The sequence below is a fragment of the Carassius carassius genome, chromosome 20, assembly GCF_963082965.1.
Source record: "Carassius carassius chromosome 20, fCarCar2.1, whole genome shotgun sequence".
Classification (NCBI taxonomy): Eukaryota; Metazoa; Chordata; class Actinopteri; order Cypriniformes; family Cyprinidae; genus Carassius; species Carassius carassius.
In genome coordinates, this window is record NC_081774.1 from 9,402,407 (window position 1) to 9,425,687 (window position 23,281).

The 23,281-nt window shown below is 40.0% G+C and overlaps 2 protein-coding genes across 3 annotated transcripts in view; both read right to left on the minus strand.

Annotated features, from left to right (window-relative positions):
- Positions 1 to 2,122, minus strand: part of LOC132096242 (capping protein, Arp2/3 and myosin-I linker protein 3-like) — a 59,677-nt gene extending 57,555 nt beyond the window's left edge. For both annotated transcript variants that reach the window (XM_059501492.1, XM_059501490.1), the window contains exon 1: positions 1,969 to 2,122. In XM_059501492.1, the coding sequence (XP_059357475.1) occupies positions 1,969 to 2,026 (58 nt within the window). In that variant the 5' untranslated portion in view covers positions 2,027 to 2,122. The remainder of the gene's footprint in view (positions 1 to 1,968) is intronic.
- A 2,215-nt stretch (positions 2,123 to 4,337) lies between these two features.
- LOC132095748 (tripartite motif-containing protein 16-like) lies at positions 4,338 to 12,798 on the minus strand. The gene is made up of 6 exons (XM_059500856.1): positions 12,360 to 12,798; positions 11,528 to 11,623; positions 11,177 to 11,419; positions 10,899 to 11,058; positions 5,210 to 5,269; positions 4,338 to 5,088 (listed from the first exon to the last, which is right to left on the minus strand). The coding sequence occupies exons 1-6, from the start codon at positions 12,696 to 12,698 to the stop codon at positions 4,502 to 4,504; spliced, it is 1,485 nt and encodes a 494-aa protein (XP_059356839.1). The 5' UTR covers positions 12,699 to 12,798; the 3' UTR covers positions 4,338 to 4,501.
- Between the last annotated feature and the right edge of the window lie 10,483 nt (positions 12,799 to 23,281).

Below are 23,281 nucleotides of genomic sequence, written 5' to 3' on the forward strand. Positions count from 1 at the left end.
GAATTCAGGCGTATTGCTATGAGATGTTTATTGTCTAAAGCGGCATAATTGATCTGAATTTACTCTACAGTGTGCATGAGAAAGTTTGGTTTTTAGTCGGGACTGTTCACCATTTTGACTTTTCAGCTTTTCCAAAAGAAAAATAATATTAATACACCATCGTATCTGAGCTATTAGAATCTGTAGATTACTGCAAAAGTGCTGATAATGATACAGATGGTACAATGGAAGGCCACATGATGACTCACAATTCATCAAAATTCGCCTCTCCAGTGACCAGTAATAGAATGAACAGTGTCACCCACACCAACATCATCACAAGCCCCACAAATGGCAGAATAATGCAATAAACATGATCTAAATAACTTTAACACGCCAATGTAATGTAAATAGCCTAATTAATACCAGAAATAAAAAATGTTTATACATTAATTAAAACAATTTCACACAAATAATAATGGGAATTGCACTTTCCCCATAAATTATAAGTTGATTATACTTATAAAAGCTATAAACTTATCTAACCCAGAATATTTTACCCAAAATATTTTACCCAGACCCATCGTCATGGAAAGACAAATGGGAACACTGTCCCGGGCCCAAAGCAATGGGGGCATATTAAGGTCCCCTAGCTTACTGGTCCCAATAATTTGGTCCTGTGCCCTGTAAATTAAAGTGACAACCCTGATATTACCATAAAAGTATATGTATAGCCTTTTTAAATACTTAATATCACTGTAAATTATAAGACAATAAAAAAGCTTTATGATAAGATAATGTGTTGTCTCATACTATATATGTCTAAATATGTGACTCTGGACCACAAAACCAGTCATAAATAGCACGGGCATATTTGTAGCAATAGCCAACAACAATAAATAAATTATCGATTTTTCTTTTATGCCAAAAATCATTAGGATAATAAGTAAATATCATTTTCCATGAAGATATTATATATTTTAAAGGTGATTTTCCTAAATATATATATATATATATATTTTTTTTTTTTGCACCCTCGGATTCCAGATATTCAAATATTGTCCTGTCTTAACAAACCATACATCAATGGTAAGCTTATTTATTCAGCTTTCAGATGATGAATAAATCTCAGTTTTGAAAAAGTGACTTTTATGACTTGTTTTGTGGACCATGATCAGACACATATGCATTAACAAGTTATCATTTCTAACATTGCTTTCCCCCAGTGCAATAAATTGAAATTGAAATAGAGAGTGCAAGCGCCTGGGAGCAGGACAGTAAATACTGGGTTAGTAATAGTGATTAATTACCGAAGGAAGATAATAATGTGTGAAGGTAATTAACAGTGAGAGCGCTCCAAATGACAAACTGCTAGTGTGTGTTCAGTGTGTCATTTTAGTGTCAGTAAGTGTGAGGACGCATCACCGTGCGCAAAGATGACGACCTCTATGATGAGTGTGTTCCATCAGCCCTGAAGACACACATGATGAATGTGACTGAAGTGTATCAGCTTCTCCGTGAACTTGCGTCAGCAGCTATACACAAATGTGTAAAGAACTGAAAGTAGGCTAACTCATATCTGAGACACATCAAAGAGAGAACAGCATTATGCGCGCTCGCGCACATACCACTACCTACACACTGCAGGCGAACGCAACACACACACACACACATACAAGAATCCAACTGATCGATTTGCACAAATTTAGTATTTTGAAGAGGGACACGAAGTGACCGTCATTAAAGCAACCATAAGCACACATGCTCACCCGCTAAATGAATGATTCTACCGTTAATCACATGCAATCTGTATGAGAAATCATTACATCTTCACAAATCTGCAAATTATCAAACATTGAAGGCTGTGAAGATTTCAAACCACTAAAACACAAATCACCGGGCGCGAGCGGGGACGCGCTTAACAAATCCCACGGTGCGCCTGTCGAATGTCGGATAGGAAGAAGAAAAAGAGCGATTGGATTTAATCACCTGTCATCTCCCGACTCACGGTGAGAAAAGCATACGCGACGGTGTCTTTGGATGCCATGACGTCCAGCGCCCTCTCCTCTTCCTTTCCTTATCAAGCAGGAGCAGCTATAATGCACGATCTCACTCAGCCAATGCATATAAACATATCATACTGAAGAGAGCCAGCGAGGGGAGGAGGAGGAGGGCATGAGAGAGGAGTTCACACACAAGCGTGCGTGTATATGTAAAGTGATGATTTAATAATGCACACGCAAGGTTTGTGCCTGGATATGAACATGACTGAAGTCCTTTCATCTTTTGACTTAATATATAGACGTGCATGATAGATAGATAGATAGATAGATAGATAGATAGATAGATAGATAGATAGATAGATAGATAGACCCTTGTGAAAACGAGATGCGTTTGAGCACTTGTAGTGTAGCTACTTTAAATAATGTAATAAAAAAATTATTTTAAAAACTGTAGTTTTTTGATAATATAATAATGAAATAAAATGCCACTTAAGTGTAAGCTACTTAAAGACTGTTATTGGCACTCTTTGACAGTGCACTTTGTAATAATGTCAAATTAAAAGTTTTACTTTAAAGTACAATATAAATCACCATGTTTTAATAATATTTTGTCATGCTTTAACCTTAAGTGCTAAAGTGCTAAAGTACGTTAAGTGATTGATTGTAATTTAAAGTTTGTCATATTACATTTAAACATAATACAACTGAAATGTATTAAATTGCAACTTCTTCAATACAAATGTTTAATTACTAATAATTAAGTACATTATTTCATAAGTATCCATTTAAAAGTCTACTACAGTGTATAGATAGCTAGCTAGATAGGGTTGCTTGGTAGGATTTTGCCATTAAGACACGTTCCTGGATCAACATTTTTTGTTGCAAAAACATATACATAACCCTATCCCTACCCCTACCCATAATTTATCCCTAAAATCAGAGGGAAATGTTAGTTGAATAACAAGGGTGTAGAAGCACTCTGGTTGTTAGGCTAATATTGACATTCCATGCAGATACGCCCATAATAACAGGTAGTAAAACAAGCAGGAAATGTTCTGTGGATTTTCTTGCACAACTGTAAGCTTTGAGGATAATTAATATGCTTAGTGTTCTCTTAGCAAAATAGCACTTTTAGCTTGGGAAAACAGGCCATAAATATTGATGACTCATCTTGCACTGTACAAATTTTTGTCCAATCAAATGATCTTTAGAATAAGCCCCTCCCCCAAGACCACTTGCAACTGACTAGCCTACGGGGCTATTAATTAAAAATAATAATAATAATAATAATAAACACTCACAGACTTCCTGTCTCAGGCAAACCTCTCTATTCAACAGGAAATACATCAGTGTGAGAAAGAAAACTGTGTATTATACAACAACTTACTCCAACAGCATCAAGAGAGTCATGCACCTTGTTAGCAGTAAGTGACAGACCTCAGCATCTGCCTGCTGGGTAATTGCTAGGAGGTGTTTGTGCCTAGCATTTCGAGTCTATACAGTGACTCAGTGAATAAAAACGGGTATTTATAGAGACTAGTGTCAGTGTCCTTGGCAGTGAGAGAAATGGTTTCTTTCATAATAGAGTATTTTAAAATCCCCATCACTCATAAAAGGATAATACAGGCAGAAAATGATGTCTGTGATTGGACAGAACTGTAAATGGGCTCCCTGAGGACCATGGCACACTTTCTCTCTCTATGATGTTCGCTAGTGCCTATCCTTCCCTCTACACACATTTCCTGCGTTTCTCTGTTGCTCTGGCATTGCTTGCTCTGTTGAAACCGTGTCTGCCCTACACCTACCCCTAGGCTGATTTTGTGTTTGGAAGGGTGGGCAGCAGGGGGGAGTGCAGGAGGCGACTGGCTTTGGTTTTGTCCCTTATACCAACCCTCTGGGCCTCAGTATCTGCTCAATGAGATATTGTGTGTGTGAGTATGTGCGTTTGTGTCTTTTAAGGAGTGGGGGGGGGGGGCATGTAGGTCTAACTGTTGGAACAGTAAAAGATTGCAGCCTGAAGGGAGCATGACAGGAGAGATGGACTAATGCATACCGGAAAAATAAAATATAGACAGATTGTGGGTACAGGAACACACATAGTTTGTGGATGTGGCGGAAGGATTAGATAGACGACAGATCAGCAGATGTGAAATGGATATGCACCTGCAACATTAGTATAAGGAGATAATAATATCATAAATATTCAGAAGATGTTAAAAATAGAGATTATGCATATTGCTATCATTTATAAAGCAGTATATAAAATCAATCATTCAATAAACATTCAATGATTTATATAATACAAAACATGAATTTTTTTCTCTTTGGTTACTCTTGGCTAAATTGCCAAGATGCTGCTATAAAAAGGCTGAATTTAAAACTTATCTAGTGCTGCCACCAAGTGTCTACATGCAAAAACCACATCTTTCCTCCAAATCCTAATGAATGATTGCATACTAGTTTGAGAATTCAGTCAGTGAACTTCATGTCAGCTCAGCTGCATGTGTAAACACTACAACTTAAAAACTGCCAAACATAAATGGAGAAGAAAGGGATGTTTTGGTGTCATTTTTCACTGGATCGCAAAGTCTCACGTAGGAACCATTCCCAGCAAGTCCGAACCCAGGATAAACAGGCTCTTTAAAAACAGTTTGGTGCTTATAAATGAGACTCATGTTGTCAGACACGTTGTAAAATGCCAAGATTCCAGCCCTGTAGTCCAAATACACTCCTATTTTTGAGCCATGTGATTGAAACGTTGAAAATGTTGTCTTATTGTCATGCCAAAATTCTATATGGACACTTTTACAGCGTAGTCCCCATGACTGGGCATTTCTCCCAAAGAGTGTACGCTGTTTGCCTTTTCTACGGATCCCTTGGTAGGACACAGCAATGCAGATCCAAGTGCCCCCGCCAATCTCTACTTCCCAATATTTAGGGGACCCTCTCAGAGCTTCATTGCACAGGATCTGTACCCTGCAGTTAAATCTCTGAGTGTGTTCAGGATAGTCCTGAAGCAGGTGCGAGGCCTTCACCTCCTTGTTCTCGTTCCTCAAGATGAGACTTTCATGTGCTGAGTTGGTATTAAAAGTGAGTTTTGATGCATCTGAGATAGATAGATGGACATGATGCAATATTAGTACACCAAACATAAAGGAGTATGTTGCATTACTTCACAATCAGAAAATAAATGCTTCTGCGTGTTCAGTTCTGTATTGGAAACTTACACCGTAGAAACTCCTCCCGTGTCTGTGGTGGTGGTGATCTTACGATTCTAGTGTTTTTCACTGCAAAGAAAAATAGATAAGGTGATTTGCAGACATAGGGTGCTTCTTAAAGGATTAGTTCACTTCCATAAAAAAAAAATTCCTGATAATTTATTCACCCTCTTTAACCACAAATGCTCATCTTGCACAAACTTGACTTCACAAACTACATAGTCACGTTGGGAAGGTCATGTGTGATGAGGGCTGTTATGTCTGAAAATGTTCAGTATTGGGTCCCGTTGGACTATGTTTGGTTATGCACTGCGAGTGACAGGTTACTGTGCCTTTAAAGGTTATGGCATTGATTTACGGCAAAGGTCATAGAATGTAAGTTTCACGTCAGTTGATAAACGGCAACATAAACAAAGCTACACGGTGTGATTATTGAGTCCTTCGCAAACACAACATTTGGCGAACGAGGATGTCTGAACTTGTCCTACCACCTCCGCCACCTTTCCTACCTGTTCCCGGTGATCCAGCTGTTCCCTGGGATCGCTGGCTGGCGTCGTTTGAGGATTATTTGCTGGCTTTAGGACACTCGGATCTAGCGGAGGCGAGGAAGTGCGCGCTTCTGCGCCATTGCCTCGGGCAGGAAGGACAGCGAATCTTCGCCACGCTTACCTTATCGGATGATAAGTACGTCACAGCCACGGCCGCCTTGAAGGCTCACTTCAGCTCTGGAAGAAGCCGGCGGATGCACCGTTTTGAGTTTCGTCAGAGGACACAAACGCCGGGTGAGACCGTTGCCCACTATGTATCAGCATTACGTGAGCTGGCTAGACTTTGTGAGTTTGGGGCTTTGGAGGATGGACTTATAGTTGACCAGTTAATAGAGAAAACGTCATGTAACCAACTGAGGGAGAGACTTTTACTAGAGCCAGACTCCACGACACTAGCGGACGCTTTAGTAATTGGGAAGCAGTTGGAAACGGCTCTAATGGAGGCGCGCAAGTTCGGCCGCGCTGCGCACGAGCCTGTGACGTCATCACCACCATCAGTTCAGCATACAGGGACGGCAGCAGCGGCTGACAGGGTGAGTGACAGTTTGGACGTACAGAGAGTGGACAGGGGGCCCAGGGAGAGTGGGCACAAAAGCTGTAGCAACTGTGGTTCCCCTAAACATGCAACCAGAGATCAGTCATGCCCTGCCCAGGGAAAACGTTGTCATAACTGCAACAAGTTGAACCATTTTGCACGCTGCTGTCGCTCCTCTCCAGCTTGCCATGATACTGCTGCTGTTCCCATAAACACTGTACAGACCTCACAGCCTTCGTTCAAGCTCTGCACTTGCCATGTGGGCACAGCTCTCATTCCACTCCTCGTGGACACAGGCGCTAAAGTGTCAATCCTGAACAAATGTACATATGACCGCTTCTTCAGTCACGTGCCTCTGGAAGCAGCGGCTAAACCCCTGTTAGGCTACGGCCATTTTCCCATCTCTACTCTGGGTGTGGCCTGCCTTCCCGTCAGATATGATCAACAATGTGCGCCTGCCACCAAGTTCTGTATTACCCGGAAGGGAGCTAACATTATGGGCCTAGACTTGTTCCTTGCCCTGGGTTTTACTGTGAGTGATGCTAGGGGCCTGCATGTCCTGCAGGTTGCCACCTCCTGGTCTGACCGCTACCCACAACTATTCAACGGCCTGGGCCACATGACTGGATTTGTACACCAGCCCACTGTTGACCTGGCAGTCCGCCCTGTTATCCAGCCCCTACGGCGCATCCCCCTGGCTCTCCGTGACGCGGTGGAGGCCGAGCTGCATCGCCTGGTGGAGGCGGACGTTATAGAGCCCGTCGATGCCTCGCCGTGGGTGTCTAACCTGGTGATAGCCAAGAGAAAAGGGGGCGGACTGCGACTCTGTGTCGACCTCACAGACGTTAACAAAGCCATCATTCCTGATAAGTACCCCCTACCAACGGCGGAGGAGCTCACTAGCCATTTCCACGGCTCCATTGTTTTCAGTAAGATGGACTTACGTAACGGCTACCTGCAGGTTCCTCTAGCACCGGCCAGCATGGACCTTACAGCGTTTGTCACGCACGTGGGGGTTTTCAGATTTAAACGCATGGCATTTGGACTGTCATCAGCCCCGAGCTGTTTTCAGAAGATAATGTCACTCATATTGGCTGGTATCCAGGGTGTCTCCATCTACCTAGATGACGTGGTGGTGCATGCGCCCTCGACCACACTGCATGATGATCGCCTGGAGCAGGTCTTTCAGCGTTTCGAACAGCATGGGGTCACACTGAACTCTGAGAAATGCATGTTCGGTGTTGAGGAGGTCGAGTTCCTGGGTTTCAGGCTCTCAAAAGAGGGCATCGCCCCGATAATGTCACACACTGAGGCCATTCTGTCCCTACCAGACCCGCAGTCGCCATCCCAGCTGTCTTCCTTCCTGGGGATGGCCGCCTACTACCTCAGATTCATGCCACACTACTCTGACTCAACGGCCCCCCTGCGCCGGCTGCTCAGGAAGGATGTTACCTGGGACTGGACCCCGGCCTGCCACGAAGCTGTGCGCATCATCAAACGGCAGCTCACGTCCCCACCCACACTGACCCATTTCAGCTTGACCGCGCCCACCATGGTCACCTGCGACGCCTCCGGGGTGGCGCTAGGCGCTGTGCTCTCCCAGACTCAAGAGGGGGTGGAACGCCCGGTGGCTTTCGCCTCACGGGCACTTACTACAGCTGAGCAGAAGTATTCGGTGGGGGAGAGGGAGGCCCTGGCCTGCCTGTGGGCATGCGAACGCTGGCATGTTTACCTATATGGGAGGCCTTTTACCATCCGCACAGACCACCAAGCGCTGACGGCACTGCTGGCGACTCAAGGCTCGGGGCACAGGCCCATGAGACTGCTAAGGTGGGCTGACAGGCTGAACCAGTATAACTTCAGTCTGGAGTTTATGCCTGGGCGGGCCAACACGTTGGCCGACCTCCTGTCTAGAGCCGTGTCGGTGACGAAAGATGCAGGCGGGGTGACATCAGACACAGAGAGCGATGAAGACTGGGTCCACATCCTGCATGGGCCTCTCAGTTCAGTAGTCACTCTGGCGGAGCTGCAGCAGGCCTCAGCTGCTGACGAGGCCCTCACAACTCTCCGTACCTACGTCCAGGACGGCTGGCCTGCCAAAGTAGATGACAGACTGCTCCCCTATTACCGCTTCCGCAACGAGCTCTCCTGCTGGGGAGCGGTGTGCCTGGCCCGTGGCCACCGTGCGGTCGTTCCTGAAATTCTCAGGCCCAGAGTGCTACACATGGCGCATGAGGGGCACCTGGGGGTGGTTAAGGTGAAGCAGCGCTGCCGTGACACAGTGTGGTGGCCCCACATAGACTCGGATGTTGAGGAGCTGGTACGTAACTGCGCTTGCTGCCTCCTGAGTGGGAAAACTGGTCAGCCTGCCACAGCCCCTCTCACCCCGACCTCTTGGCCGTCCTCACCCTGGGAACATATTCAGATCGACCTCTGTGGAGAACTCCACGGGGCACCGGCTCACGCTCGCTACCTGCTGGTTGTGCACGACCTTCATTCGAAGTGGCCAGAGGTTTTTCAGCTGAGCTCCATCACTGCTCACTCCATCATCGACCGCCTGGACAAACTGTTTGGGCGCTGGGGCCTCCCCAGGGTCATCACAACGGATAACGGGCCCCAATTTGTGTCTGGAGAGTTTATGGAGTTCCTCACGGTACGGTCCGTCAAGCACATCAGGACGGCAGTGTATCACCCGGAGAGTAATGGGGGGGTGGAAAGACTGAACAAAACTCTCAAAAATGGAATCAGAGCCTGTCTGGAGGAAGGGAAAACCTTCAGCGATGCACTCAACCAAACTCTCCTGACCATCCGGGCATCCAAGCATTCCACCACGGGAGTGTCACCTGCATTGCTCATGATTGGGCGTGAACTAAAGCAACCACTGGACTGCTTGAGAGCTGAGCCAGCTCCTGCTCGTGGGAGCCCAGGGCTCCAGGAAGCCAGAGCTCGGGTAAAAGGTTCACAGGCTCGGATGAAAGAGAGGTTTGATGCCACGCACAGAGTGCAGATCCCCTCACTTTCTCCAGGGGTTTGGGTCAGGATCAAACACCTCCACCGCCAAAATAAGCTACAGTCATACTGGTCAGAACCCCTGAGGGTGACTAAGAAGTTGGGGCCGGCCACTTATAGACTGGAGAATGGGACTCGTTGGCACTCGAACCGCCTGCACAGAGTCGCAGCTCCCTCAGCACCTGCATCACCTCTGTCCACAGCAGCGGCTCTGGGTTGGCAGCCTAGGCCAAGAGCTAACCGGTTGGGGGGTAGTCCACCAGCATTGCCTGACGCCTTTTCACGGCCAGCACGCCCTCAGAGAATGAGGGTCCCGCCTGTCTGGCATGGGGACTATGTGACAGGGTGATAGTGAGTGACACTGGGGAATGTGGGTTAAAAGTTATGTTACAGTTTCCAGGGGGGTGGGGGGAAAATGTTATGTCTGAAAATGTTCAGTATTGGGTCCCGTTGGACTATGTTTGGTTATGCACTGCGAGTGACAGGTTACTGTGCCTTTAAAGGTTATGGCATTGATTTACGGCAAAGGTCATAGAATGTAAGTTTCACGTCAGTTGATAAACGGCAACATAAACAAAGCTACACGGTGTGATTATTGAGTCCTTCGCAAACACAACAAGGGCGAAAGTACCGACCCAGTGTTTACAAAGCAAATGTGCAAAGAAAGTCAAATGCCTAATACAAATGAAGTTTTATTTACAAGGTTAGGGAGGAGCGCGTCAGATACTTAGCCTAATCAACACCGGTGGACCACAATCAAGTAATCAATACCACAGTTTAAATACAGCTGACTTACCTCTATCCATTGACGGTTTATCAGCATCCCTCCTCCACCCCATCTCCTCACTTCGAGTTCACTTTACAACTATACGGGGAAGGGGGGGGGGGTACTCTAGGTTCGGGCCATTGCCGAGCTCAGAGCCCTTCCCTGGACAGCACGCCAAATATGCATTCCATACATCAGCTAATCATATGTAAGCGTGAACTTGTGAAAAAAGGTAAAACAACAATGTCGGATGATTTTGAATTTGGGGGAGAAAACAAGATGGAGTTTTTCTGCCCACCCTCCCTTTTTACTGAAGAGCATGGACGAAGACCAAACATGACCTTTCTAACTTGATTACATAATGCATGAAGTTGCGCATGCATTGCGGAGCTATTGCAAGATGAACATTTGTGGTTAAAAATTATAGAAAGTTTATTTATTTTTCTTTTTTTAGAAAATGACTGATCGTTTCCCTAGATAAGACCGTTATTCCTCGGCTGGGATCGTTGTAGAGCCCATTGGGTATATAATGTGAGCCCATTGGCGGCCACTGAAGTCCACTGTACGGAGAAAAATCTTGGAATGTTTTCCTAAAAAAAACTTAATTTCTTTGCGACTGAAGAAAGAAATACATGAACATCTTGGGTGACATGGGGATGAGTAAATTATCAGGAATTGTTTATTCTGGACGTGAACTAATCCTTTAATTGTAAGGCTGATTACTAGTAAGGCTGTGTCCTTCTGAGGGTTCCAGGCTCAAGTCCCTCTCAACACTAGAATGCAGCCTTTCAAATGGAGAAGTACCCATAGTATAAACATGAAATGTATTTATCTATTAACCTTTTTTGGAAATCATGAGTAAACTCAACTTGCTGGTCGTGTTTAGCTTTTCTATTAGTTCATTAACCGCCAAGGAATCACGCTCAAAAGAATTGTACGGATGCACAAGGAAGACAAATGTTTTTTTATACTCAGTCAGTGAGGGCAGAGACACAGCGCTCTGTAGAGAGAGAGAGAAAACACACCTTAGATGTGACTTGAACTTTTACCTGAAGATTTTACAAGACAATTCAACAGTCATTCTTTTCTGTTTCACAGCCATTTTTAATCACTGATACCTCTAGAAATCGAACATCAGTGTTAGTATGAGAGAGCAGCTGCAGGCATTGTAAATCTGCATCTAAGTTCCTCATATTACTGATCTCCTGCTGTAGAGTCTTTATAAATCCCTCCGCTTCTTTCACTGCAGACTTTGTCTGTCCTTGAATCAGCTCTGTTACTTTGCATTGATTGTTCTTTATAGACTGGATCAGCTCAGTGAAGTTCTTCTCATTCTTCTCCAGTGCCTTAATTGCTGAAGCCTAAGAATGAAGAGAGTGCAGAGTGGATGTCTTTAGCTATGCAAGCAATACAATACCATTGACAATGAAGACAGTTACAGTTTCAAAGCAAAGATAAATGTCTCTAACCTTGAAAAGCTCTACAGCTTGCCTCAGCTCTTGCACATCTTTCTCCTTAGCTTCAATAATGTCATTGGTCTGCTTCTGCAACTCCCCCAACTTAATCTTAAAAAGATTAGTTCAGTGGCAGCTCAACTCAGTAGTACAATTCTAGTGTTTTTAAGCCTTTTATGTGCCAGATTTAGATTAATTTCACCCACATAAGCAACGTGTCATGCTAACCACTGGTAATAGGCTGGTATCTGGCCATTTTTGGATGATCAGCCTCAGTCATTAAAAATGTCTGACTTTCAACTTCTGAAATCTTCAAGAAAATATTGAATATATATATATGTGCGTGTGTGTGTGTTTATCTCCGTAGCCATAATTCAATTGCATTAGCCTAAATCATACGAGTTTGCAAAAACAACAACAAAATTTTATATATATATATATATATATATATATATAATATTTTACAATATTACTGATCTTACTGTATTACACAGTTTTTAAACCTTAAAATGTAAACCTTTGTGAATTTATTAAAATAATCTGGGTGTGGTTTAATCCTTGGAATCCATGGAAAATAACAGGCTAACATATACATGCATTTCTAAGGGGAAAGTTAAGATAAATATCCAATAGATGTAGGTGTTTTTTTTTTTTTTTAAGCTATAGGGCAACCGACTCTGAAACACCCATCACAAAAATATTTCCTTATAGCACCCATTAGCTATATCACTTGCACATATGCAGTTACGGTCACTACAAAACCAACACCAGGCTACCACTACTAAACACAGAGTCCTGGTCCAGACTTCTAAGAATGATATTTTGCATTCCAAATCACATTTCTGACCTGTTGTTTGGCCACTTCCTCTTCCACTGGGATGACATCATGACCTCTGTGTTTATCAGTAATGCACAGGTGACAGATGCACAGCTGGTCTGTGCGGCAGTACAGAAAAAGCATTTTGCCATGATCAGGGCAGATGTTCTCCTGCAACACTGCGTTCGGCTCCACAAGCCTGTGCCTCTTTCCCACATGCAAAGAGTTATGCACGACAAGATGATGCTCACAGTATGATGATGCACACTCAACACAAGTCTGTTCAGCTTTCCGCTTCTTTCCAACACATGCATGACACTCGACATCTGTGGATCCACTTGAATGAAGAGCTGAAGCTGTTTCCTCCATGACTGTGTGTGCTGGCGATGGCAGTACTTGACTGAGTTTCGTTTCTTTGTAAGTATGATTATAGCACTGGCAATGCGGAATTCAAATTTTAAGGATAAGGGTGTGGTTCCGGGAGCCAGAGCAATGACTCACAGGACTGCTATTGACAAGACCACAGAAAGAAGCCAAACACTATCCTTTAACTATGAATAAATCTAATCTAATACTGAAAGAAACACACACACACACACACCAAAAACTCTCATGTACTCTTATTTCCCCTATGCTCAGAGAATGAAGGCAACAAGATGAGCTTCAGTTTTATAATAAATATTGTTTTGGAATATGTAATGTATTTGCTTATAAATTAATTTAGTTTGTTATTTGCTTTAGCTGAACTGCCCTTAGGCCAAACGACATTTGGTTACAGGACTTCAAACAAGGTTGTTGGTGAAACACAAGGACAAATATATTCTTCTCATGAGCAAAATCAAATGCTAACATAGCTTGACTTCATACTACAATAAAGTATATAATGTATACTGAATTTTAAACAGTATCGAAATTATGCAAATATAAAAGTACATTATTCTCACTTGACCTTGCTACCTTGCAGTTTGCTGTACGTCGTGGTTGTCGATTACATTCGGCCATGTGGGACATGTCAGATCTTTTGTTAAGTTGGTTTTGTATTACTTTTCTAAACAGTTCACAGGGAAGAATATAGCTTATATAAATTTAGCATCTCAAGTTGTGGAGCAAAGTTGTTATTTCGTTGTAGCCTAATAAAAAGTGTCATTGTGGTGATATCACGGCGGGAATGCATAAACATCTCCCGCTTATTTTACAGCCGCGCACATTTTTAGAGAAAGAGTAGGCCTATGTCCCTCGCAGCTTACTTTATACAGTACATTATCATCTTGCTTAATTACTTGTGCAGTTTTGGTTCACTCAGATGTGACATACAGCCAAGTATGCCAAAAGTGCACACAAAGTTTAGCTCCAACTTGCCTCAACACACTTGCCTAGAAGTTTCAAGTATAGCTAATAAGACTTGATAAGCTGGATCGATTAGGGTTGAAGCTAAACTCTGCAGGACACCGGACCTCCAGGACTGAGTTTGGTGACCCCTGGACTAGTCTGATGATGTCTTTCATACTATTCTGGACCTTGACAGTGCAACTTACTTGGGACAGTCACAAGCCTCCTGGTTTTCATCCAAAATATCTTAAACTGTGTTCTAAAGACGAATGAAGCTTTTACGGGTTTGGAACAACATGGGGGTTTTCATTTTGGGGTGGAGTATCCCTTTAAGAGACTGGTCTATTTCAACCTTGGATTGTAATGGCTCATCATCTCAGTCTTTATTTTTCACAATCTTTGCAAAGCATGCTTGAGGGTCTCTGCAATTCCAAGCAGTCTTCTGCTGTCAGATCTTTCTTGTATCTTTGTTTTTTTGCTAGATCTTATCGACGGATTTTGAAGTGCTAATTTCAAATAAAAATAAAAATGAAACCAACGGTAGAAACAACCAAATGAAACCTGTAATACACTAATAATTAATAAATTATTACATTTAATCTTTTTAGTAAATCTTGAAAATGTATAGGCCTTTAAGTCAAAATAAATTGTTATCTTATATCCCTTCACATTTTAATTCTGTTATATATGTCTGCCCCATTACTATCCATTAATCTTTCATCACGGTTCTCTTATCCTCGGTTTCATTTTCATATGGCTTATCATTTTTCATATCTCGATTTCTGCTGAATTCCATAAACTCATATGGCCTGTTTTGAATCATTGTTTTCTTAGTGAATGTGTAGAGTAGCTGCTGAAGCAGTGTAAAACAATCAGATGTTCTTGTCTTCATCCATCCGAAAATAAAAACTCGTTTTTAAGCTTCTTCCTTCTACATAGATTTTGTGAAACCCCTGGAGCTATAGACATCTAACAAAAATCAAGTTGACACTTGGTTAATAAGTTATAAGTGGCCTAGTTGTTAAGGAGTTTGACTCCTAATCCTGGGTTTGAGTCTTGGGCCGTCAATACCACGACTTAAGTGCTCTTGAGCAAAGCACCGAACCCCAAACTGCTCCCCGCAGCATTAATGGCTGTTCACTGCTGTGTGTGTGCACTTTGGATGGGTTAAATGCAGAGCACGAATACTGAGTATGGGTCACCATACTTGGCTGAATGTCACTTCACTTTCATTGTGCTTTTAGCTAATGCAACAACTTTCATATTTATAAGTTTATCTGGAGCCACATGTACTGTGCAGAATAAGCAAGTTTGAGATGTTCAAGTTAGATATCATATGGTGGATTACTTCATGCCTGTTGCCTTGCATATTTACTGTCAACATACCAAGAATAACTTCCTTGTGTTTCTGAAATAGCTGTCATTATTCAGTAGTGTTGAACTAACATAAGCCCAGCCTTTCTTACCACATACATATAACAGTGAATGAAATGAAATAAGAAATCAGCCAAATAAAATGTAATTCCCACATTTAAGCTAGTTGTTTTCTTTGTTTCCAATATTTGAACTGTACTTAGAAAATGCTACAGTTCTGGTCCTTCCCCTTTGATATTGTGGAATAAAAGTGAAACGATGTGTAAAATGTTTCAATTTCTGCTTCACTGCTGTGGAGGTAGGTTGGCTGCCTTTTTATGCTGTAATATCCATTATTATTTAAACTGTAATTAAATTAATACAGTTTGCAGTGCTATATAGAAAATATTGTTCTAAAGAGAACTGGTTCACTCTAGAAAAATAAAATTTTGAATTAAAGTGAAGTGAAGTGACATTCGGCCAAGTATGGTGACCCATACTCAGAATTTGTGCTCTGCATTTAACCCATCCGAAGTGCACACACACAGAGCAGTGAACACACACACACACTGTGAACACACACCCGAAGCAGTGGGCAGCCATTTATGCTGCGGCGCCCGGGGAGCAGTTGGGGGTTCGGTGCCTTGCTCAAGGGCACCTCAGTCGTGGTATTGAGGGTGGTGAGAGAACTGTACATGCACTCCCCCCACCCACAATTCCTGCCGGCCCGGGACTCGAACCCACAACCCTTCGATTGGGAGTCCGATTCTCTAACCACCAGGCCACAACTTCCCCTAAAAGGGGTTTATTTAAAAAAAATAAACACTTTCAATTCACATTTTCAAATACTCATAATAAGACTATAGTTCCAGTACTTTTTTATCGATTACATGATTACATTTATTGATTCTCCCTCATTCTTTTTCATAAAACTCACAAAATCCCTGCAATTTCTTCACAAAACCCAGTTTGCGAAATTATGATATTATGTAACATTTAATGCACTTCTCGTTGTTAATAACAACAAATGGAGTATATTTTCTTTCTCTTTGTATTTTGATATCAATATGGTACAAAATTGCTTGCTTACAAAAGTAATCTTAAAGTAGTCAGATTATGTTACATAAAATGTGTAATTTAATGGATCATGACAGTTTTTGACATGTTGTTTGGAATCAGTAACAGACTATAATTTGTAAGTAATCTACCCATATAAAATTCACCAAATATCAAACTTTTTTTTTTTTTGTTTTAGTTCAGAGAAGTTGCCATTACATGCCTTTAAGTTATGTCTAATTTAAAAACACAGATATTTGCTATGAAGATAAACTGATCAATGTGTTAGAAGTATAGATTGTTTAAAAGAATAGTTGATGAATATTCTGTCATCATTTATACTCATATTCATTTCAAAATTCCAAAATGTTCATGTTTTAGTCTATATAATGGCATGTTGTGGACCTCAATGTCTTTTATACTCCTTTCACAAAAACAGTAAATACAGAATATATTCCAAAAAAAAAAAAAGTCATACAGGTTTGAAATGACATAAATTAACATAATTTTCATTTTTTTTAAGCAAACCATGAAACTAACTGTAATGTATTGCAACATTTATCAGAAGTTTTGGTTCCCAGACGTGAGAACTATTGTGGGAATACAGCAGCAAGATTTTTTGGACATCTGTAATTGTGACCTCTTCTTGTTCTTGTTGCCCTGAGTGTTTCTCTGATGACATTCAACCAAACTTGCACAGAGGCAGACAGTCTTACATAATGTATCATGGCACTACGATGTTGAATGCGATGAGGATCATGAGCGAGGGCTTCTCTCCTTCCTTTGATTCCTTTGATGCTGGGACCGGGAGTCTATGTCACTAGAAGTTTTGAAAAAGCCTCCCGTTACCCTCTGCATTCAAACGGGGACATGCTTGCTGTGCTCAGACTCAGCGTTAAAGTGGGAAGGGTGAAGAAAATCGACTACCAAGGGCATCCTTTACAGAAGACCTGGTATGAACATGGATATGACACAGCGTGGGTTCCTCCAAACTGTGGCATGGTGAACAGTGGCCTAGAGGAGAACTGTGTGTATGATCCGAGACAAATCACGGTGCTAGATGTCATTCCTAACCTCAGATTCTAGCAGATTTTGTGTAACATAATGAACACTTGTTTGATTTGTTTTTAATAGCAAACAGAAAAGTTTTACTTTACCTCCTTAAGTTATTTGTTTAATGTAAACACAATTTATAGCTTTAGTCCTGATTTTTTTTTCTAGATGTTTGTATATTATTTCTTACATTTCCAATTTTCACATAAAGCATAAGCAATTTTATATATTTACAATGTTATAATTTTATAAGTTCAGGGAAGATCTTTTATACATTTAGGGTCCGGGGTAGGCTTACTTGAATAAAATGAAAGTTAAATACACAATTAACATTAAGACTGTTTCTGAATAAATAAAAAAGTAACTGATGTCATAAAAATACAAATCTCTTTTGATTATAGGTCAAAAGCTATAGAAATCACAAATGACACTTAATCTTATACAGATTTATTAATTAATGTGTAATATACTTTTTTACCAAAAGGATTATGAACACTTAAATACAAGGAGCTCTAAAATATTTTTTTAAGTGTTACAACTCTTTTGCTTTACACCATTTACAAATGATACAAATAAAATGTTAAGGTTACCTTTTGATTTAGTTATTTTCAAAGCTTTCAATTAACTCTCACAAAAAATATATAATTGTTCATGTAGTTATAACAAGTAAGTTTTGTGTGTGTGATATATATATACGTATACGTATTTACGGACTATAAGTCGCACCTAAGTATAAGTCGCATCAGTCCAAAAATACGGCATGATGAGGAAAAAACATATATAAGTCGCACTGGACTATAAATCGCATTTATTTAGAACCAAGAACCAAGAGAAAACATTACCGTCTACAGCCGCGAGAGGGCGCTCTATACTGCTCAGTGTACAGGAGCACTGAGCAGCATAGAGCACCCTCTCGCGCCTGTAGACGGTAATGTTTTCTCTTAGTTAATTTCTCTTAGTTCATGTCAAATTAATTTGGATAAATAAGTCGCACATGTCTATAAGTCGCAGGACCAGCCAAACTATGAAAAAAAGTGTGACTTATAGTCCGGAAAATACGGTATATATAACAATCATAATTTTTTTTGAGAGAGTTAATTGAAAGCTAACTCTTTTATATATATACAGTATATATAAAACCTAACTACAGGAGTGACTTGGTCCAGTATATACATTATATGCAAGCTATGCTTTTACTCACTTTGTGTCACAGATTAATTTTTGAAAGGTGAAAAGTGGACTGACTGGTTTACTTTGACTTGAGGAATTCACAATCCTCGAGCTCACCTGTCAAGACCATATGCACTACAATAAAAAATGATTTTTAAGTCCGTTTAACAGGAAAAATTTACACAGAAGTTCTAAGAAATAATATTATAAAATTAATGTTTTAAATATTACAATTGTAATCACTTTTTAATGAAAACTAAATATTATGAAACACAAAAACAAACCATAAATTATGAAATATGCTCATATCATGATAATGACAAAGTTTGAGGTTGCACTATTTCTGCATTTACTTTAAACAAAAGCTAAACAGAATCCCATTAAAAGGATTATACTGACTTTTGACTGACTTTTGGTCAGTAAAATAAACAAATAAATAATTGATTTTAGGTGCAAACATAGAAATATGAAAAAGAGGCAAAATATTATTGTAAAAGCATTAAAGTAATTTTTTTTTATTATAATTCTATTTTCATGTTACTTTGCATTCCAAATCACATTTAATTACTTTTAAGTTTATGATCCCAAGTGGTCAGCACTAGAGGTTACTATCACCTGGTTTATCACAGTTTAAAAAGTTTATTACAGATTCACACAGTGGGCCTTCCCTCTGACAAAACTTATAAGACAGTTCAGGTGCCCAGTACACAATAGATTTGGAAGGAGTCTTTCAGCATTGTGCTCATTCACCCAAAATATTTGTCCACATAATTTAGTCTTGAATTAACACATATAATTTTAATATACAATAAAAATGTGCCAGCCAACCCTGGTGTCTCTTGTAAAGTTGCACTGGTAAGGTCTCTTGTTTGTGTGTCATTGCAAATGCAGGCATTCTGCTTTGTCAACAAGAATGAGAGACAATCTGGTCTTGCCACATTTTTCTCAGGTCAGTAAACAGATTTGCTCTTAGATCTGTCTCAGACTGGTTTTAATTTGAATATTAAGTTTTAGGTTATGCAATTGATTACTATTAAGTGCTTCAGTTGCTACTGTGTGTTAACAAGAACTTGTGCACATCTTACAGTTTCCTTCAACACAGCAGGTTAAGCAACTGCTGTTTTGACTTATTTTGTCGAATATTTCATCTAAACCAACCTGACAGTCTATTCCGTTAGTGTGGATTGGTCATTTAATTATTACATACAGGTGTGATTGCTCATATGTACCATAAACTAAACTCAATTGATAAGAAATCTGGTGTCTTACAGTACGTTAGAGTAGTAAACGCATCTGTAACCCACTTACCCACTGGATCCACCCAAATAATAAATTAAAAGTGAAACCAAAGTAGTCTAAAGAAGAGTTACTCTTGGACGCCAAGAGTAAGCAAGTTACATTAAAATTAAATACATTTTATTATTTTTCAGATACTGTAAATCAAATCAAATCAGAAAGAGAGAGAGAGAGAGAGAGAGAGAGCAAGAGAGAAAGAAAGAAAGAAAGAAAGAAAGAAAGAAAGAAAGAAAGAAAGAAAGAAAGAAAGAAAGACAATCTAAATTGTAAATAAGATTATAATATTAATAATAATAATTAATTTAATTAATTAAAAATGAATAATAAGATTCATTTGTTTTTCTACTTCAAAATTACTTGCCGTTTCTTTGGAATTAATTGTGAAACTTTGTTTTATTTAGCCTATTTTTTTTGCAGGCCTACTCAGACGTTATTCAAATTAAGGTTAGGCTATCTGAATTAATTACAATGGATAATTAATAGGTTAAAACATTATAGTGTATATGAAACGAAAAACAGAACACATGTCAACAACATGTCTCCTATTATTAAAGGTAAAGTTGATCTTAAAAAAATAGAGGCGCATCAGCATCATCTTCATCTGTATTCCTTTGTCCACTAGATGGCAGTACCTTCTAAAACGAATGAAAAAAATTATAGCTAATTATGCATTGCACAAAAAGGAAGTTTTCAGGATGTCAATAATTAGTTGATCAAATACTGATCTATTTTCTGAACTATTCTGAACTATTTTCATCTATTAAATTTCAGTTTCATCAAGCCAGTTCATCAATTCATGCCAGAGTCATTTTAATCTGGTCTTATTTAATTAATAATTATATTTTATGTGAACACATCAGTGTAAATTTTGGTGCATTTATAATCTGTATTTTCTATTCAGTTGTCTATGCGCTCAGTAAGTTTCACAGATGACAGAAAAAAAGCTGAAACATTTTAAAGTGTATTGAAACGTCATGTTTTGACTTCCTCAGTAGGAAATAATCTTTCTTTCAGTTATTCATTCATTAATTGAAATACTTAGACAAAGTGACTGCACTCAATTTATAGGGCCCTATAATACACCTGTCGCAATGTGACACAAGGAAAGTGTGTTTGCTAGTTTCAGTCCGGTGGCGTTCGCATTTTCCCATCCAGCGCCACGTCGTTTAATTAACAAATGCATTTAAGCTCATTTTTGCGCCCATGGGCGTGCTGGTCTAAAAAAGAGGTGTGTTCAGACCCATTGCTGGCACAATGATATTTTAACCAACTCAAACCTGGTCTATGGTGCAATGCTTTTTCTTTGTTATTTAAAGAGCGTGTTAGTATAGGCGGGTCCACAACGCGCGTACACGCTGCTTATTGAACATAGGGACGCACAGCAACACACAAACAAGCGAAATATTAAAAATTAAAGGATTGCAATGCATAGGATTTTTTTGTAGGCTAATTGAACATATACATATATATAAACTGCCTATACATGTACATGTCATAATGGATAGTCATGTATCAGAATTAGGCTATGTATTTGCTCGCACACGAGCAGCTCCGTTTCATCTCGGAGACGCGTTCTGTCTTTGCGATTGCCATATTCCGCCGTGCAAATAGCAAATCCGTCATGGCATGAGCGCAACTGACTCTTAAAGGGAATGGAAGATGAGACTCTGATTGGTTTATTGCACGTTACGCCCAAAAAACACCCATTAGGCTACTCATTAAGAGAATAGGGACAACCACCACCGGCGGCGCCAGGGGGGGTCTTGGGGGTCTCAAGACCCTGCAAAAAAACGCTTTGACCCCCCATTTGACCCCCCATCCTCTTCCTGATTAAAAAAAAAAAAAAAAAAAAAAAATATATATATATATATATATATATATATATATATATCCGGGATAAAGATAAAAAAATGTTTCTTTTCAAACTACGCAGAACAATAATAAATAATAATTATTTCGACATTTATTTATACATTGAACTGAGAACCGTTTCTGTCAGACACGTCCGATTCGAGAACCGAGGAGCTGATGATACTGCGCATGTGTGATTCAGCGTGAAGCAAACCGACACACAGAGCGCCTGAACCGAACTGATTCTTTTGGTGATTGATTCGGAACTGATTCTGTGCTAGTGTTATAAGAGCAGGTAAACCAAAGACTTGAATGGAGGGCAGTCATCGCCAATGACATTACATCGAGCGCAAAAGAACCGGTGAACCGTTTTTTTTTTCAACTGGTTTATTTGATCGAATTGTCCGAAAGAACCGGTTCACTTGAGCACCTGCTACTTTGCCCCTTAAGTGCCCTTTTGTCAAAGCAAAATTTCCTCGAATTTTTTTTGTAATAACATACCCTTTTGTGATTGCCTGCCCACGCCCAATCATAATATTAGTACAATTTATTAATAATAATTTAGCCTTTCACCTGACAACGACGACCTCATCCGCCTGGGACGATTCCTCACGCCGCACTCGCATTTATTAATTGCCAGAGGATATTTTCAACACCGTGGCAGCTAGTAAGTGGTGTTTCATTCTCAGCGAAGTGATTTTGATGTTTATTTACTTATTATTATTTTACAAGAACGATGTGATGTGAGAACATGCAGATATCTTGTTTATATTGCTGTGTGTAGCCTGTAGTGTAGAAGTAACGCTAGCGTGCTGTTTTAGGGAGAAAAGTTTTACAGGCATCGAAGGGTATGGTCTTTTTTATGTTATTTGACTAAACTTTTATTATATTACAGTACTTATTTATTTTTTAACATGTTGAGTGCCTTAAAAATAATTATCACAACACTGGTAAGGCTTATTCAGATTTTCTCATTCTCTGAATTATCATTATAAAAATAAAAACAATTCAGAAATGAATTCAATAAATGTCAATAAAAAATGCATAATATACCTGACATCAAAGTGTAGTGTTAAGGATATGAATAACAAATGTAGTCTGTCATTTGTTTACATTGCAAAGGTGTTCAATTTTAGACAACTACAACAGTAATAATAATATTAATCACTATATTCAAGTGTATCAGTTTTTAGTGTTTTGTATCAATATTTAAGGTGGACTTATTGATTAGGTGCAAGAGTAGTAGTGATGGTTAAAATAATAGATAAATGCAGAAATAGTAAATTGAGCCTTGTTCCTAGATGGACAGAGAGTAGAAAGTAATAGATCAAATGAGGAGATGGAGATAGAGGAAGAAAAAGAGGGAAATGTAGAGGCACAAGTGACAGAAAGAGAGCAGAAAGAAGCAAGCCAGGAGACAGAGGCTGGTGAGAAAGGGAAATGTAGAGGCACAAGTGTTTTCTATAGTTTTTACAACAACCGCTGTTCTTAATTATTCTGTAGAACAGAGAAGAAAAAGCCATCAGGTTGGGACAATTTAAGACATTTCAGTTTCTAATCCCAGAGCTATTATTATTTTAAACTTAAAATTGTCTTCTCTGTTGTTTCTTTTTCAAAACTTCATCAAAGCATTTGCTGCTGTATCAATACATAATCATCCATATCGATACGCGAATCAGCAAGGAATGCATCACAATATATTGATGTATTGATATTTTGAACAGCGCCATTTAAAGCCTAGTTCCATTTGCCCCTTTTATACTTTGAGCACCTGCCCCTCCAAAGGTCTCTGCACGACCCTGTTCAGAGGGAATGTCAGCCACGTTAAAAAAGTTAACCGCTTA

Coding starts and splice junctions, on each gene's coding strand:
- LOC132095748 (XM_059500856.1), bottom strand. CDS start 12,698: ATGGAGGAAACAGCTTCAGCTCTTCATTCAAGTGGATCCACAGATGTC. Junction 11,059..11,176: donor CTGATGTTCGATTTCTAGAG/GTATCAGTGATT, acceptor CTCTCTCTACAG/AGCGCTGTGTCTCTGCCCTC. Junction 5,270..10,898: donor ACTCATGATTTCCAAAAAAG/GTTAATAGATAA, acceptor TTTTCTTTGCAG/TGAAAAACACTAGAATCGTA.